Source organism: Alosa alosa, chromosome 23, assembly GCF_017589495.1.
Source record: "Alosa alosa isolate M-15738 ecotype Scorff River chromosome 23, AALO_Geno_1.1, whole genome shotgun sequence".
Taxonomy (NCBI): Eukaryota; Metazoa; Chordata; class Actinopteri; order Clupeiformes; family Clupeidae; genus Alosa; species Alosa alosa.
This window is the reverse complement of record NC_063211.1, coordinates 8,389,376-8,408,309: the sequence shown is the minus strand read 5'-3', so window position 1 is coordinate 8,408,309 and position 18,934 is coordinate 8,389,376. Positions and strand designations below refer to the sequence as shown.

Sequence of the window (18,934 nt, the reverse complement as noted above, 5' to 3'; positions counted from 1 at the left end):
TGTAGGCCTATGAGAATGTTTTAACCAACCCAGGTAGGCCCAATTCTCCAAGATAGAATATAACCAATGTTTTGTGTATCTAGTTTCAAGTTCATCTGTTAGAAAATTATGAAGTAGCCTATTCATTAACTATAGGCCCAGTCTATTTTTGTTGGACATTGCATAGGCCAAAACACAATTAGGTTTGGCTACATCATTTAGGCTAAAAAATTGCAGAGCAATAATTACCTAACCAGGTGTTCGAAAACAGTCTAGAAAAACACAAGGCTTTTGACCATTTTTAAATAACCTAGGCCATAACAAATGTAGTGGAATTTTTGGGAGGGCCCCCAACTCAAGTCCTGTCGCAGTGCCTGCGCAAGCGCAAACCTGTTCGTTCCAGTCCTGTTAAGAGAAGAAAAGATGGGGGGTCACTATATTGCAGGAAGACTGCATTTATAGCGCTTCCCGTCTTTTAGATAAGGAGCACTTTTTAGCAGAAGGAAGGGGAGGGGAAGGCTCAGCCGTAGAATCGGGGTTGGCTGCGCCTATCAAACGGAGGCTGCTTGGGGCTGCTGTGGAAAGCGGGAGGTGAAATATTCTCCTTAGCCTGCTCTAATTTAACAATTAAGCGGGTAAGCAACCAAAACCGCCAAACATTCCAGATGCAGTCTACCTGAGGAAGCATGAGACACATGAGTTGTGGGAGAAAGTACGCGCGCGGCTGTCCATCAAAGCGAGGCGAAAGGAGACAGATTTCAGGCATTTTGTTTTCATTTGAAAATGTGTTTCTTGTCAGACTGAGTACAGTCCCTCCTTTGTTCGGCTGCACGGTTTCACTGCTCTCTCCTATGCTGCGGGGATTGTAAATAATAGTGAAGCAACATGGCTGACATTGCCGCTGCTGCCAGCGTAGCTAATGTACCATGCAGGTTGCTATGCTAGCTAGCAAGCTAATGCAGACGGTATTTATCTTGCATTGCATCAAATTCTGTAAGGTGGCCAGCTTGCTAGCAAGGCATTGTTTTCATCCTGAAGCACTGCATATAGCATGATTATCTTAGAGGTAATGATTCGATATGTAAACAATTAGGTCAGCCGTTCTTGCTGTCTTTCCGATATGCTTTTGTAACGTTAGATTTAGCCAGCCAAATAACATTTAAGATTTGCCAATTTATACCGTTTATAGTTAGCTCGTTAGCTTGCTAATGTTGATGTTACTTTAATCAAAGAATATTAATAGTCAGCGTGAGCATTATTCCTGACGACAGAATGTCAGCTATCCTATAAGTTTTATCTGTCAACATAATTTTAAAGGTAATGTCATTTTTATCTATCCCCCAGTAACACACATATCAATGCAGCTATTTGACCAGTTCTGAATGCAATTACAACAATGGCAGGCCAACCTTTTCTTTCAAATTCTTGTGGCTTTTTCATGAAGGGCTTTAGCGATATGCTAGCTAGGTCAATAACGTAGGCTGAAACAAAATCCGGCCAACTGATCTTAGGTACTGCATTGTTGATTGTCCTCGCCAATTTGAAATTTAAGGTGAGCACCTCTGTCCGCTGCATGACTTATCTTGGTACCTTGACATTTCTCACTAAGGTCAAATGGCATCTTGTTAACTTATGTCTACCTTGTTGAAATGAGTTGCTATAGACAAACGATTGTCTGACCGTTAGCATGTTTTGTTTGGAGGGGGCGGTGGTACCGCGCCAGTCACTTCATTTGTATGTCATGACAGTCTGTGGCACATTTTCAGGAGCCGCCACCGCAGGACTAACGTTAATTGATCACATGCCAGCTTATCCACACTAGGGATAGACTACTGTGGAGAAATAGGGTGAGATTCTATTGTTTTGTCTCGTATCAAATGATGACATCATTGCCATCTTCTTAAACACCTTGTAACCATTGGTTTTGACTAATGATGAACAGAAAACGATTTTTTTGAGTGATGAACGTGTAGCAACGACAGTGACATTTTATGGAATTTTAATTGTTTACGAAGTTATAAAGCAGCAAGAGTTCAGTTGTTCGGCTGATAGTCTTCAAATGAAACATTCTAATTATCGTTTCTTTTTTACTTTTGCGTTTTTTGACGTATTGTATAAAGAAGCACAGTGTTTGTGTATTGTAATTATCATTTGAAGAAAAATATCTTTAGAACTTGATTGCATCATTTGCAAAATTTAGCTTTGGATATACATACATCAGACATTCTGGAACTGTCCTCTCTGCATTTCAGCTTATTGTAAACACACACATCCAAAACTAAATAGTTTTTCTTCTTCTTCGAAGAGTTGCACAGACTATGCCATCTGTTAGCGATCAGCTTGTTGTGTAGGGTGGCCTAAAATTGCTTTGAAAGGATTGTCAGAATTATATTAAGAACCGCCATTGTGTATATATGGTTGATGTATGCATGCCCCCATTTTATGGTATTTTGTTATGTCCATCATGCATTCACACAGCTGAGACAACTAGTCTAGACACTCTGTTTGTATAGTTCATACTTAAGAGGGGGTCCTGCAGCTACTTAACTCTCATAGTAGATTCATGTGACATAATTTCACAGGTGCTTTTGTGAAGTGTGTTTAAAAGAGCATCTTACCTGGATGCAAGCTGACATAACTAAGCCAGCTTGGATCTGTAATAGATGTTTTCTGTGAACCTCTCTGCCTTGCCACATACAGAATGTTGTAGTGAAATTAACTACAGCTTTCAGAGTTTCGGGGGTTGAACTGCAATTAAGTCAGTGTCTTTAGTCACACTGGTGCTCAGCAAGCTGTGCTGTGACTTTGGACACGTTTAGACATGTGTTAATTTCAAATGGTCATAGTTGCTCGTTTTTCATATCGGGGGGTCAACTATTTAGGTTAGTGGATTGATGTTTAAAGGTGCTGTATAGTTGGAATTTGTAGAAAGGTGTAGAAATAGCCATATTGACACAAACACCTATGCTCTCTGTTGACTGAGACATGTACTAAAGTTAGCACGCTAGCCCTGGCCAGTTCTGTCATGGTACTATATTATACCTCAAAAGGTCAGTCACTGTAGCAAAAACAGCAAAGCAGGATCACTGGCATAGCTCACTCTATCACAAATGTGTTTTACTTACTGAAATATTGTAGTTGAATTTAATGTTTGTCAATTCGTAGAGCTATAGAAAACACCACTCTTTATTACAGAGCCTCAATTCATTTTAAGAGTGCTGGATTGGATTTATGAACAGACCCAAGTAAGCATGGCTATCTTGTATTTAATATCAACAAGGAGCTCAGTTTTAAGCCCATCTGTTAACATTAACTGTTAAGCTTGTGAGCTTCCACCACCTTGACCAAACTTTGTATTTACTTCTGCGAAGGGCACAATGGGAGGGTTGAATCGCTAGCCAACAATCTAGTCAGGCTTACACATAGGCCTAGCCTCTTTAAGCATTTTCATTGGGTGGAAAAAGTTTAAGGTTGTCTGTAAGGTATGTCAGCTGTCAAAAGGATTACAAGCTTAGCTTTACTGCCTATGGGAAAATGCCCCATTTGTACAAATCTTTTGGTTAAACATTTGAGTGCAGAATATCTGAACTGAAACCCACATTTGTAAGAGTATATAGAACAGGAATAAAAATACATGCAGGCTAAAACCACCATTGGGTTAAAAAAAGCTCTTTTAACCTCTTCTCAACACCACTGGCGTGAGTAATTAGTTTATGTTTCAACTTCCTGTGTAAAGTCCCATCTTCCAGAAGAGAATGGAGGTATGACCTCAGGACCGGCCTCTTGACTTGTTAATGAGCATAGAAGTAAGTCCATAGTGGAATGCAACCAAGTGATTTAAGCATCTCTTTCTGCTGAGGTTAGGCTATCTATTCTTTTGACCTCCCGTTGTTGTCAAGGGAACAGAATAGAGGAAAGGACACAGAATCCACCAAATTCTTAAGCTTCAAGTGAACAGAATGTGTATCAGTGGCACTGGTTCTTGCATGATCGGCAGGATTCTGGACCTGTTTGCAGACTAGGCACACAGCCAAATACAGCCCTTTGTTGTTTTTTATTGCCTTTTTCTATGCCTCTTTTGGGAAATACATAATCTCTAGAAATCTCTATGTAGGTGCTGGTGTCTTTCCTGATAACAGTACTGTGTTTCTTTCTGTTAGTCACCTACGGCTTAAATCAGTTTAGCTCTGTGTTTATATAATGTAACTTTGACATTGCTGAAAGGAAGGTTGTCCGTGACGATATTGAAGAAATGCAGTTTTTAATGGTGACATGTAGGCTAACTTCTCTTTTTGTCCACTCTACACACACTCTTCCTGAGCACGGGTTCCACTGGACAGATTTAATGTGGGTTAACAGTCATGAACGAAATAAAATGTGTAAGGTAAAATGTAGCCGAGTCTGTTTTGAATTAGGGCACATGGAGATAAATTACTCTACATGTAATACTAGACTTTCACTTCGTTCTGTATTTTAATAGGCTGCTTGGTATTGATTGTGGGTGTATCCTATCCACTCTTATTGCGTTCTGTTAATAGAGTTTTTTGAATGATGGATCTTTGTTAGAGAGTATGGTAAATGGGGGATTATTTGCTGCTGAAAAGCACCAAACGCAATGGTGAATCGCTATCTTTTGTTATCAAGTAGACCTTGTGACAACAGCATGCTTCATCATCAAGGGCTAGCTACTCCCCATCATGAAGATTCATTGGGGCCTTGTGGTCACTTCAGTCTACTGTCTCCACGGCCCTTTTACAAGTCTTTTCTCCACAATTGACTGAGCACTTAATCATGTTCACACATTCTCATAGTCACCCCACTGAGGAATATATTTCACCTCTGCTCTTCTACCGGTCAGAGGAGTTCCATGCAATCCTTCTCTGTGATGAATGGCCGCACCTCATCAGCGACATCATGTCAGAGAGCTTGATGGTGTTTTAAGCCCCCAATGTCATCTTCCAGGCAGCGCTGCCACCGTCGACTTAAAGGCCCCTAACCCTAACCTTAACCCATGCCTAACCCTAGCGCCTTTCAGGCAACACTACCTTGAAGACAACGTTGGGGGCTTAAATCACCAAGAAACTGTCAGAGAGGGATGTCTGGACAATAGGGATGCACAAATAATCCATTTTTAATAGAAATCGCAATTTGAACTCATGTAATTAGCTAATTGCAAAGCCTGCCATTAATAGTGCAGCTTGCTACTCAATCCCAATGGTTAATCTTGTGAGATCTATGATTGATATGATGAGATCTATCACTTAACAGTAATGCTGTACTTTTCATGCACTAGACATGCTCACCAATTAGAAGTGGCCCAACTTAAAGGAGAAATCCAGCGAGTTTTCACATAAATCTGTGAAACATAAATTTATCGCTGTAGCTGCCTGGCTACATTAGCTGCTGGCTGTAGCAACTTGAGCTAGGTAATCTCATAAAACAAAGGTCACACATTAGAGAATATCATCTTCAATTTTGCTCTTTAGTAAATCTTAGAAAAGTTAAATTCTACATTGTGTACCTTTGTTTGATGACCCATCTGGAGTGTTTAGCATCATTGTGTTGAGCAAGAAGGAACCAGCGGGAGGATTTTAGGCTCACTGTTTGCCTGAGAAATGGAAATGTGAAGAGGAGATTGTTAATGGATGTTCTCTTGACAATCCATGATTCTGGATGTGGAATTATTCTGACTCCTCAGCATTGTACCCTGTCAGGATACTCTTAAGTCTCGTCTTTTATCTTCTGAAATTTAAGTTTGTCTGAAGGCAAAATTCAGCTCGGCTCTGAAAAAAACCGAGAATGTGTTTTTGACAGAAGAAATATGAAATCCTGCTTGTGCAACCTTTTAAAGCAGGCGTCTTTAATGTTTACCGCCCCGCTGTACCTGAATGGGTGACATGACGTCATATGTGAGTAGTCACTTTGATTGGCAGATCTTTTTGTGCTGTTGCCTTTAGAACATCTAGCTTCAGCAGATGTATTATGGATCAGCTTAATGAATAATGTAATGTAATGTTGAGACCTGCCCTCAGATCGGATTTCCAAGTGAGGTAGCAGACAGAGGGAGCATGCTGTAGAAAACAAAACAAGGAATACTTGGTATACAGTCACAAATGCTGTGATAACCTTTATATTTAAAAATGGCAATTGAAGCAAAGCTCCACACCACTATCCTGAAACTCTTCAACGCCTAGCCTTTCAGTATATCAGATAGGCTTAAACTATAGTTGTCTGATTTTGTTATCATCAACATAAGGCCAATGGAAAAGCATTTTCCCCAAACACGCAATTTAGCAGTGTGGTCCAAACTGCAGTCAGTACATGCAAGACACAGATAAAATTAATTATGCTACAGTAAACAAAGCTTAAAGGAATCGAGGCATGGGCAGGGGTGTTTAGGATTTGTAAGACCATTTTATTTATATATATAACAGCTCTGAACACTTCTCGTAACTTCGGGGTTGATGAATGTAAACAGAACTGAGCCATCAAACACAAAATGCTACTGGAATCAATAAGTGCATGGGGATTATTAGCCTCTTAGTGGTACTAAAGTGGTTTAGGATGTTTTTCTTTAACCCTGGTCAGGATCAGTTTGTTCATTCATGGCATGAGACATTTCTACATGAAGAGAACTCATTTATTGAAAGGAAAAAAGCTTTTCTCTCACAGAAGGACAGTCTGATTTAAACATTATTTCCCTGTTTTGTTTTGTATACCATTATAAACCATCAAGGACTTCACATGAGCATCAACTGCTTGTGCTTGATATGCAGAACATCTTGGGGAAACGTTTTGCTTGTTTTTGTATGCTCTACTAGCCTAATTAGTGGTGTAATGTTTTAAAGTTGGCTAAAGTTGGGTCACAAGTCACTCCAAGTTCAGCTTTTCATAAACATTTTTCTCTGCGTCTTGCTCTCGCGCACACACACACACACACATGCACGCAACAAACTCACTTGGTGGACTGTTGCCATGGAATCCATTTCCAGAAGTTATTGCAAGTTATTTATTTTTCAAAAGCTTACATACGCAAAGGTGCTTGAGGATTTGGTGTATGTGTGTGTCACAGACTGCATGCATATATGTGTGCTTTGTATGGATATGTTTGTGTGTGTAAAGATCCATATAAAGAGATATCAAAGCATCTGAGGATGAGCTATTATGATATCAATGTCCTTTTCTGGTAGAGCTATAATGTATTTCTGTTATGTGCTTCTGTCAGGTTTTAGGTGCTGTACCCAAAGCCCTGTTGAGCGTTCTTTGCACTGCTGTGCTAGAGGGGTGGGGCGGCAGTGTGAGCCCTCCTGCCCAAAACCCCAGTTCCTGACGGAGAAGGAAGCAGCCTCTCGTTTCCCACTGGCTACCCCTAATTACCCCCACGTTCCAACTCCCTGGCTGGCTCGCTTGCTTTGTTGGACTGCACACCAGTTGTGGGTACACCTCCATTGTTGTGCAGATCTGGGGTTTTGCACCGGAGGTTGCCCCAGTAAAGCAGCGTGCTTTACCAAAAGGAGTATTAGTGACTTTTTCACCCTAGTCTGGCAGCCTGGCTGCACAACACACCCAGATGAATGAAGACCCCATTCGGGAAGAGTGCGGGACAGAGATCACGAGCTGATGCAGGTAATGCATATGGGTGCTACCGAACAGATTTTAGTCAATTTGTGCAGTTCTGTGTTTTCGCAAAGGGTGTTTTGTATGATATTTAATTTCTGTTCTGTTCCTATTTTTCGACTGTGCTTCAGTAGGGCATGCAGGTGTGTCTGCAAATATGATGAAGAAAAAGAACTCTCACAAGTAAGTCTGTTGCTCCTCATTCAATTGTGGCTAATACCCAGGGATCTCACAAACCTTGAAAACAGTCAAGAATTAGCAAGTTTGTGAAATTAAATAGAAGTCATGGAGAGTGCTTGAACTGTTAAAGGTGCGATTTGTAGGATTGTTACCGAACGTTCTGTAGGCCAAAATCAAAACACTGGTGAACGTTCTCAAGACTACCAGACGCGAGCCTCTTCTGGGTTGCCAGATGTAATGAAGACTTAGCTAACGTTAGTTGACCTGCAGCTACATATTACGGAAACAGTGAAAACAAAAAATACCTCTCTAACCAACGTAACATATTTAGCTGAAGTTAGCGATGCAGATGAAGTTTAGCATAGGCTACCTGTTGTGGAGAAATATGGCCAGCTCTCGTCAGACTTGATATTCTTAGTTTGGACGAAGACGCCACCATCTCAGGAAGCTCCTCCGATGTCCACTTAATTTGTTTCTTGTTTTAATTTTGGAAATTTGCCTGCCTCTTGTGGCGTTCATGACTACAACTGACAGCTGTTGACAGTTGGCCTTTGCTAATTTGGCAACCCAAATGGGAGGGCAGCTAGCCCATTATTATCGCTATTCTAGAATTAATCGTTTAAAACATAAACGAAAATTCCAAGAGATTCCGCCCGTAACTGATTTTTTTTTTTTTTCATGGGTTTTACGGGGTTTCACGGGTTAGAGTAATGTTGTCAAATAAGCCATTACTTCAATTCATCGTGTTTCCTCACTCTCTGACAACATATGGTGATCATTTTTGGAATGGTTACAGTTTATTTTCCATTATTTCCTACATACTGGACCTTTAATTATCATCCTCATGACATCTTTACAAGACTGACAAGGGAGTCATAGCCTGATTGAACCCAGAGGAAACTGTGAGCAAATTTGAATTTGCTGTGCAAGTCCAGAGGTCTTGCTATTGAAGGTCATTTCTGAATCACCAAAAATCTATGATTCCTTCGTTTTGCCAAGGTAGCATTGCATGTTTACTTCATGTGGACAATGAAAGATTCTTTAGAACGTCTCTGCCTTAACTCCCACTAACCTGTCGGTATCTTGGCAACGGCGTTCTGTGTTGCTATCATGCTAGGCTGTCTGAAGCAAAGGTCATAACTGGTACCTTAATGCCTGCTACGACAAGTGACTCGTTAGAGGATTAGACCGTTGAAGGCAGTGAGGCAGCTGGCAGCTTCAGACAGACCCATAGTGTGATGGCTAAGTTTATTAAAGGGTGTGATGATCATTTGCCAGTTTACATTAACAGCTATCAAACCTATAGATATCTTGCAGATCACTGGTGTAAGCCATGATGATTGTTATGTTTCTTTTACTTATTTGTGGCGGCCTACCACAATATCAACATTGACCACCACACAATGATTTTCCAGGTTGTACCAAATTCTGCTTAAATCTGGTTAGTATCATAACCACTCTGTGCTAATTTGTTCAAAACTGTTGCATTCGAGTTAATTCTGCAAACCAACCACCACAAATGGAATTCAATTCTTTGGGAAACAATGATGATGCATTGTAAATAGATTTGCGATTTCATTTGTATTTTGGATACAATCCAAAACGGAATCATTAGGAATCATTATGTACACTTTTAGAATTTGAACCTTATACTGTATTTTTAACCTTATCCTGTATCTTTAACCTTAACCTGTATTTGCTGAGAAGAATTGGCAAAATTGTGAATTGGTCTTCAGATTGATACTAGCCTTAAAGGAGAAATCCAGCGATTTTTCACATAAAGCTCCGTTTCTCAAGAAATCGCTGGATTTCTCCTTTAATGACCTTGTCCACCACACCTCCCTCTTCCACTAGCAAGATCCAATATGGCCATTGATAAACCAAGCCCGTAAGCATTATCAATAAGAATCATTATCTATACAATTTCAGACTGTCAAACCCATGTGCACTGGAGGGCTCGGTTGATTAACCCTTTAACTGGCACACCATGATAAAAGGGATGAAAATTTTTTTTTGTTGTTGTATCTTGCTCTTATTAGGCTGTAGTATGAAAAATCTGTGATTTTTTTTTTTTTTTTCTCAATGGACCCTCCCATTCAATTTCTATGAATTACCATTAAGTGCCTGTTAATGGTAAAAGTTAGTTATCTGACTTTGGCATGAGATTGTGTTTTACTGAAAGAAAACAGTTTTTCCCCAAAAAAGTGGTATTATATTGTAGCCCTGGTCCCAGAGTTTAAGAGAAATCATGTTAACAAGAAATAAACTCATTCCTGTACCTGCAGACTACTTAAGTAAATTTACCATTGAAATGAATGGGATTCTATGGATTTAGGTGAAGAACGTGTACACATAATACATTTTGGTCTGTACCATGAAGAGAAAACTGATTCAACTATATACACCATATATTTTCTGAAAGCTTAGACCCTCAGGATGTGATCTAACATGACATGAGACATGTCCCACCCTCCTCATTAGTATGCAGCCCATGTATAACACATTGGGTATTGGTACAGTAAATCGGTATATGGCTGATACCTTTGGATCTGTGCCATTTAGGAAAAACTGGTTCAACTATATACACCATATATTTTCTGAAAGCTTACACTCTCAGGATGTGATCTAACATGACATGAAACATGTCCCACCCTCCTCATTAGTATGCTGCCCATGTATTACACATTGGGTATTGGTAAATTAAGCGTATGGCTGATACATTTTGGGCTGTACCATGGAGGAAAAACGAATTAAACCACCTAAACCATACATTGTCTGAAAGCATATACCCTCAAGATGTGAACTGACATGGGTTTTGACATTTGTCACCCTCCTCATGACATGATGGCCCAAAACGGTATTAGCCATATACACTGTTTACCAATACCCAATGTATTATGCTTGGGCAGCATACTAATGAGAAGGGTGTGATTGACCGTAGGTCAGAAAAGTGGAAAGAATATTAGCTATATAAGGCTATAACTTTTTTGTTTTGTTTTACCATGACTGTTTTTGAAGATGATTTGTGTGTGGTAGTTTCAACATTAACACGACTTGGTATCACTTGTGAGGATGATATTAATAATAATACATAAATAAATGTTTAACTTTGATGACTTTGAAGGCGAAGGAAGTGTGAGAAGAACTTCTGTGTATCTATCATATGAGTTACAAGATTCAGTTCGATGGCTAACGTCACAAAGTTAAGTGCGAGTGCGCAGTACTGGGGGGACCAACTGAAAAATCGTTCAATTTGACTCAGTGCCCTCCCATTGAGAACGACGGAGTCTGTTCGTCCATTTCTTTTACTGTCTATGGGTAGACATGTAACAGATATGTGACTCCACAAAATATGGCCGAAATCGCGTGAATTCATTTCTTAAATCGTGTATGATGAGAAGGTGTGCCCTTCGACATTACAGAGGTACTGAGCAAATATTTTGTGCTTAACATGTAGTGCTCAAGTGGTAGATATGGCTCCATATGTTTAAATTTAAAACACCAAACGGTTAAGGGGGCTTTCCCTTGGTGGCTTTATAATAAGTACCACAAGCATTGTAGATACACATAATTTCTGTGACAAATGGGGGGACTTCAACAAAGACCCTAAGAAAAGTTGATTCAAGATCGTTTTGTTCAGAGCTCAGCTGTTGTTATTGCTCTGCTGTTTTCAATAAGCACTGGACCACTGTTTGCATTTTAGCTGACACAACACAAGCACTGATAGTGCAGAAGGAGCAGTTTTTGAAAACAAGACAGTCAGAAATAGAGGATAAGGCTGACCTTGGGTCTAAAGTCCACTCAAAACAGGTATGTTGTACTTTTGACCTCTGTTCACAGAAAACACAAGGCCAACCTGGGGCCTAACAAGCCTGTGTCACAGCCGCGGCGAAACATTGTGGGCTGCCGTATACAGCACATCTGGAAGGAGGGGAGTGGCGCAGCCTCGCAATGGAAGGGTACTGTGCTGGACCAGGTGCCCGTTAACCCCTCGCTCTACCTGATCAAATACGACGGCTTTGACTGCGTCTACGGGCTGGAGCTGCACAAGGACGAGCGCGTCCAGGGTCTCGAGGTGCTGCCTGACCGGCTCGGTGAGTTAGCTCTCCAGTAGCTGAGCATTTTTTTGGGCTTTTTATGCCTTTAATGATAGGACAGTGGAGAGTGACAGGAAGCGAATGGGAGAGAGAGCAGGGGTGGGATCCGGAAAGGACCACGGGGCGGGAATCGAACCCGGGTCGCCAGCACACGGTGCAGGTGCCCCAGTTAGTTGTGCCGCAGTTGGGGCCAATAGCTTAGCATATTAAACTCAAAAGGCAGGGTCCGAATTAAATTTTATAGCTATTTTTGTAATGTTTGTTAAAATTCATACTTGCAGCATATAGTGCATAAAGCCCTTGTCCTAGGCTAGCTGCAGGCCATGTAATTAGGGAAGAAAACTAATGATGTGGTGCATTAACATCCAAGAAGACAGAGGGATGACTCAGCCATAATTGCTCAAAACATGTTGGTGTCATGGGTATAGCTGGAATATACTAGAGCGGTAGGTATCACTGGTTTGATGTAAAGCATGCACCTCAAATGCAAACCTAGCTATGGTATATCATAGGGCAGAAGTGTATTATTGATTCATAGATGCAAATATTGGACTCCTAGTATGCAAGAATATATAATAATAATTTCTCAATGTGAAATGTATGTACCTTTTGAATTTAACAGTTTACATAGTTATAATGAATAGAATATTTTTTGTCTCTTCATACAAATGAGTTCATTTCATATTTCCTGTCTTTTTTTTCCCTTTCATATGGCTTTTGGCATCTAATAGCATCCTCGCGCATTAGCGATGCGCACTTGGCAGACACCATGATCGGGAAGGCAGTGGAACACATGTTTGAGACGGAGGATGGTTCTAAGGATGAGTGGCGGGGTATGGTCCTAGCCCGAGCGCCCATTATGAACACTTGGTTCTATATTACCTACGAGAAGGACCCAGTTCTCTACATGTATCAGCTCCTAGATGACTACAAGGATGGAGACCTACGCATCATGCCTGACTCAAGTAGGTTAATGCTGAACTTCCCAATGGTGGTGGAATTACAGTTTTACATTTTTACTTTGGCAGTGCATGTTTGTTAGATTTTTTTAATCCAGATGTGTCTTGCAGTGAAAGACAGGCTTTTACATTAGCAGAGCATGTTTTTTTTTTTTTTTTTTTTTTTGTCTTTTTAATCCAGATGTGTCTCACAGTGAAAAACAGGCCTTATTGGTCTATTTTAGCCCTGCATTCCTGAGGTAGTAGTGTTATGCAGACATTTTATTTGACAAATCTGAACTAGACTGTTACAAAGTTAAAAATACACATTTAACTGCCTGAAGAACAGAGTCAGATGTGTCTTTGAGGTGATGGGACACACTTAAAGCTTTCTGTTTCATTTAAAGTACCAGTAATTCTGATGCTTGGCAACAAACTATGAATATCATACCTTGATACAGTTGTTAGGTGTGGGTGTATCTACAGCCTAATGTTCAATGTATCCAATTTCATTTGACTTGCCTACCTACAGAGACATTGTGCAAGATGCTCTAATGTGTTTTCTCTAGTCTACACTGTATATCAGGCTGTTATCTTATCTGTTCATTTGTCGAAAGCGAAGTGGAATGCTTTAGTTTCCACATATGCCATACCTCCAGTCTGCTTTACTGACAAGACTTTGTTCTGCCATTATTCAGAATGATTGTTTGGGATTAGTAGTTTTGGGTCTGTTCGTTACTTTTAACCTATTGCAATGACCACTAAATGGAAAAGAAAACACCTAACACAGCAGCAACAAAGTGCATTTCTTAGGAAGATGGTGGTGATTTGTGCTCTTACCTACAAACACAATGGGAGAGCAAGTCGTTTTGCTTGAGCACATATGCAAACTTTGACACGGTATCTATATGCATGCATCGTTGTAAACCAAAGCATACAGCTCCAGAGCAATACCCCACAAACATTCATCATTCCATTACAGCATATATTTAGCATAAATAAATAAAAAAGCAACACCAAAGAGTTTTTTTGTACCTTAAAATAATGTTTCCAAAATCGTTTCAGTGGTTCATCAACTTGTAACAGGGTGAACGGTACTTCTGCATTCGCTTAGCGGGCCTAAATTGGCTATAACCCCACTATGTAATTTTGCCAGATCGGGTAGCGGATCTGTGGTTTGATGGAATGAGACATAAGAAACCACAAATTTGACTTGCATCTGATGACGCAATACATCGTAGTTTCATAAAATCATGCAACATATTCTACCTTGTCTGTGGACATCGTTATTTGCAAAGCCAGTGCTGGATAAACAAATGGCGTGCGGGCGACAGAGGAAATGTTCTTTGGTGTTGCTTAAAATCCTGGCCCAGAGCTGGTCATGTTGAGGGGATTTAAACGGTCTTGGTCTTTGTTTGTTAGGCTATAACTTTGTTATAGGGGTCAAACAGTCTCGATGTTTGTTATTTCCCCTCAGATGACTCCCCACCGGCGGAGAGGGAGCCCGGCGAGGTGGTGGACAGCCTGGTGGGCAAACAGGTGGAATACGCCAAAGAGGACGGCTCCAAACGGACTGGTATGGTCATCCACCAGGTTGAAGCCAAGCCCTCTGTCTATTTCATCAAGTTCGATGACGACTTTCACATCTACGTTTACGACCTTGTAAAAACCTCCTAGGCTCCCAGTGGATTGAGTAGGAGCAGGCTTTTGGGAGGAGGTTGGTTGCAGTTACGTGTGGAGTTGGAGGAGAGGATCTGTCAGAGAAACGAAAAAAGAAAAAGAAAAACATAATCCATTGAGTTTTGCCAAACTTTTTTCTCAAGCGTTTCATTGCGACATCTTTAACTGAGACGAGATGGGACATTTCACTGGAGCCTTTAGATTGCCACTAGTTGAGCGTCTGATTGTTTTGGGAGCGAAAGCACGAGAGGAAGCTCTGTGTAGCACGACACTCAGCTGTCACACAAGAAGAATTAGGTGAAGGAACCAAGTTCTCTTAAGGTTGTCTGACCTTAACAAACCTTAAGAAGATCTTTCAAGATGTACCATCATCCTGACTTAAACAGTGAAGAGAGAGAAAGATCTAATGCCTGATGGGACCTTGCACTCTGCATTTTTTGTCAGCTCTGGTCATTGATTCTCATTGGGTTAAATGTGGCCAATGACTCCAGCGACTGTCGGTAGGAGAGCGGCCTCACACACCTGTTCAGTTTCTATGGTGTTCTGATCTGCATCACCCAGTCACACTTTATCAGAGATTTGAAAACACGGTTATTTATCGTCGTTTGAAAACGCGGTTATTTATCGTTGTTTATTTGTTTCTTTCTTTTCTTTTCGGAACTTCATGTATGCAGTGTGCAAATCCCAGCACAGGTCTGTCTTATTCTGATTTTTGTTTTGTTTACTTGGTTCTGTATCTGTTCAAAAACGTCTTGATAAACAGCATACTCAATGTTGCAGACCTACAACTCTATGCTGATGCAGTTTGTTTTATTACAGTTTTGTCTTAAGCACTAATTTTCAGATTATCTCTGTAAGAGAGAATTGGAGCACTTGAACATTCTGTGTTATTGTTCCTCTTTGTGATTTAATCAGATTTGGTCACTTTTGAATTATTTTTTAAATGAACAAAATTGATTGGATTTGTTTCTTGTTTTAATTGACTGAGGTTTGTATGTCTTTGAAAGTCCCTTAACAATTTAATTTGTTTATGATTATGAAATATTTAAGAAGAGTAACAATCATAAGTAGCACAATGATTATTTGTATCTTTTTTGTGAAGTTCACAAAGTGATTATTCTGCACATTGTTTGCCTTTTTTCAAAGATATTTTACATGTAGGTATTTTTTTATTTACTCCATTTTTATTTTAAAATTAAAAGGTTTGTGTGCATCATCTCAAAATGTTACTCATACCCTTAAAAATATTCAGACTGCAGAGATGTGTGTAGTATTTCATTTTCTTAGACCGCACTCAACAAATCAGCTAAAGATAATTAGAAAAGGCACGTGTTCAGATTACATTGCTCTTCCAATTTGTTCATGTTTGAGAAACATTTGTTTTGAAAAACGTATTAGCCGCCTTCACTCTCTCTCTTTGCCTCAATTTGAGCCTAAATATTTGTGCCTCATCGTTAACCATTGAATGGTTAGTCATTATTTAACTCTATATTTTAGGCCTTCGTTTTTTGTTTTGTCTTGTTATATTTTTTTGTTGTCATTTCCATTTTTCTCCCAGAAGTTAGTGCACCGGATGACCAGGGCCCCCTGTTGGAATGTTACAATCCTTCTTAGCTGCCCAGCAGAGTCTCAAAAAATAAGTCCCAGATGTTACTCATTACCTCACACTCACAGAGTAGTGTTCAAGTGTATTCTGCTCCTGACACACATTTTTCTCCTCGCCTCTCCAGCCTATCTGTGACTGTGCACTACGAGAACACACCAACCAAGTCTCTGAAGTGGCTTCAGTGGTGTCCTGTGTTCTCATGAGGGAAAGAAAAAACAAACCATGTTCATGCCTTGTAGCTTATGGGGTGGGAGTGGATTTTTTTGTATACATGTTCATGGTTTATTCATGGCGTTCTCACTTGCAAATTTGTTACTGTTTTAGTTCCCACAACCAAAATAGTCTGATGTAGCTTTCTGATGTAGGAGAGTCGCTGATCCTGAGGTGTTGATTGACAGTGGCAGCTTGTCTAACCAAAATACTAAATCAAACACAAGTTTGGGAAAACAACCTGATAATCACCTAGCGCTGAAAAAGGATAACTGATGCGGTCATAGCTGGTCCTTGCTGCCTTGCTTATCCAGCCGGTCACAGCTCACCGGTCACTCACCAAGCCCTCAGTATGGCGACAGCAGCAGTGTGCATAGTCATCACCCGTCATGGCTTTATGTACATGCAGTGTCTTCAGTCAGTAGGGATCTGTCTATCCTGGTGATGCCATCTGTCCTTATTCAAAGAGAGGACAACCTTCAGTAAAAACAACTAAAAGACTCCTTCTATGGACTGGCCTTTTACATTTACCTACTGTAGTATCGTACTGTGTTTTGATGTGGGTTCGACGTGGAAAGTTCTGAGAAAAAAAAAGGACGAAAAAAATGAAACTCTAGACCCTTCATTTTGCATGAGTAGAACCTGTAAATGTAAGTTAGTGTGATGCATGTGTTTTTGTCTCCATTTCAGTTACCTGTTCCCTAAAATCAGAGATTTTATGTTGTATTGCTAATTGTGGAAGTTCCCTTTATATTTGTTTGCATTTCCTCAGAAAAAAAAAAAAAAGAATAATAACAAAGTATTTTTTATTTTATTTTGTACTATGCTCTATAGAATCAAATGCACTGGTGTTGTATGTGGAGTGCCAACAGAGAGGGACGAGGTACCAGTGTTACACAGCATTTGAGGGATCATATCTTTTACACAATGCTCCTGTTCTACACAAAGACAAATTATTTATATGTATGTATCTTTTACCAGTGCCATAATTAAAACATCTTTAAAAAAAGAAAAAGAAAACAGCCTTATGTGATTTGGAGAGAGAGGGAAATGAAACTGTATACAGATCTATATATGAAGGGTGTATGCATGTGTGCGTGTATGTAATTGAGTCCTTCTGATGACATATCGGATTTAACAGTGTACATTTTCACAAACAAAAAAAGAATACTAGGTTCATTTACAGTTAAGTTACAATGCTGATTGTGTGAGGCAAATGACAGTATAATGAATATGGTCCCTTTGAGATGCTGTTCTTTGAATACATTGTAAAATACAGTGCAATTTGATGGTCACACAGATACATGTATAGTTGCTTCTCTCTTTGGACTAGCTATATGGCTTCTATTGGACCACATTTTTTGTCTTTGTTTTCAAACATGTAGATACTCCATTTTATTTGCATTTAAAGGTATAAACACATTTTAAAAACTGTTACTTAATTCTGTAAGTAATTTTTATAATTATTATGTAAGTCTATCCTTATAACATTAAAAATAAAAACGTTATGTGACATTGTGTACTCATGTTTTTGCAAATAAATTGTCGCTTTATATTGTGTGTACAAGCCTGTGTGGTACGTTTTGGTGGTGTCATTTACCTGGTGGATGTACTAAGTATGAAAAGTGTTGTTTTTGTCTTCTATTTATTAGTATGTCTGTACAGTGTGTTTATATTTTGTAAAACACCAAAATTGTGTCGTCCACATGGAACCTGTCCTCATTAGCTTTAAGGTTGTCTTACTGTTACAGAATGTGTTCACCGAATATTGCACTCAGGAAACTCCTGGTCTCTGCAATGTGTACTCTCTGATTATGTATAGACATTATTATTACACCCTCTTATCTTTATGGAAGACTGTATTTGGAATAATTCACTCTAATTAGTATATTGTGAAATCCTCTTGTAATTAACCACAGTTTTAACAACTTAACCAGATTGTCTTAATGGTGGCCTTTCTATTGTCATTCTTTGAATTCGGAATCCTTTCCCTTAGGCTTGAGGCAAGCCTTGCAATAGAAAGGGATCCTTTAAATTGTGTTCACAGAAGGGACATACCCTGGAAATCCAGAGTTCTCGCGAGAGCACAATTCGAATTGTGTCTGCAAGAGACTCTGGCAATGAATAATGATGCACGTTACTTTGCCCCTTGCATCGCGGGTACCAATCACATCGGTGTATCTGATATAGGCAGGCCAGAGGCGAGCTAAACCTATGATGACAGCGCTGCAACGTTGGAAGTCCGGAATCAGTCAGTAAACACTGGTCGTAGTGTTATCCAATTGCGTGCAGTGAGATTTTCAAATGCATGCTTGGTGCCGCCCCTCGAGTTGGGCCAATACATTATTCGTGGCTAGACCCTTAATCTTTCTAGATTACCAGGGTCTGGATTTTCCAGGCTAGAAGGGAAGGAGACCCAGAGAGAACTGTTCACATGGTCCAAAATGTGCATGCCTGTCTCACCGTATTTTCCATAAGTTCTGGCCTCACCATCTGTTCCTAACCTTTTAAGTTGTAGCTGTGACGGTTCCATTTGCAGATTCAACATTTCATGTACTAATTCTTGCTGTGTTTATAAAACACCATATATACATAGGATTGCATTGATGTCTTCAGTGTCCCTTCTA

At 39.9% G+C, this 18,934-nt stretch overlaps 1 protein-coding gene across 6 annotated transcripts; it reads left to right on the top strand.

The window, feature by feature from the left end:
- Positions 1-422: 422 nt before the first annotated feature.
- Positions 423-17,820, top strand: LOC125288415 (spindlin-Z). Of its 6 annotated transcripts, none has more exons than XM_048234764.1 (7): positions 639-1,045; positions 1,324-1,531; positions 7,205-7,605; positions 7,728-7,779; positions 11,617-11,870; positions 12,605-12,838; positions 14,289-17,820. In XM_048234764.1, exons 3-7 carry the CDS (start codon positions 7,554-7,556, stop codon positions 14,486-14,488), a joined length of 792 nt encoding a protein of 263 aa, XP_048090721.1. In that variant the 5' UTR covers positions 639-1,045; positions 1,324-1,531; positions 7,205-7,553; the 3' UTR covers positions 14,489-17,820. The 6 variants fall into 6 exon arrangements, with proteins under 6 accessions (XP_048090720.1, XP_048090726.1, XP_048090721.1 ...); XM_048234766.1 differs by lacking the exon at positions 639-1,045 and adding an exon at positions 1,746-1,826 and having other exon boundaries at positions 1,067-1,531; XM_048234763.1 differs by lacking the exons at positions 639-1,045; positions 1,324-1,531 and adding an exon at positions 423-614.
- The last annotated feature ends 1,114 nt before the right edge of the window (positions 17,821-18,934 follow it).

What these genes read in the sequence shown, in the direction of transcription:
- LOC125288415 (XM_048234763.1), top strand. Translation starts at nt 7,554, where the DNA reads ATGAAGACCCCATTCGGGAAGAGTGCGGGACAGAGATCACGAGCTGAT. An exon ending in AAGAAAAAGAACTCTCACAA is followed by an intron (nt 7,780 to 11,616) that starts GTAAGTCTGTTG and finishes CTCTGTTCACAG; the next exon opens with AAAACACAAGGCCAACCTGG. An exon ending in ACGCATCATGCCTGACTCAA is followed by an intron (nt 12,839 to 14,288) that starts GTAGGTTAATGC and finishes ATTTCCCCTCAG; the next exon opens with ATGACTCCCCACCGGCGGAG.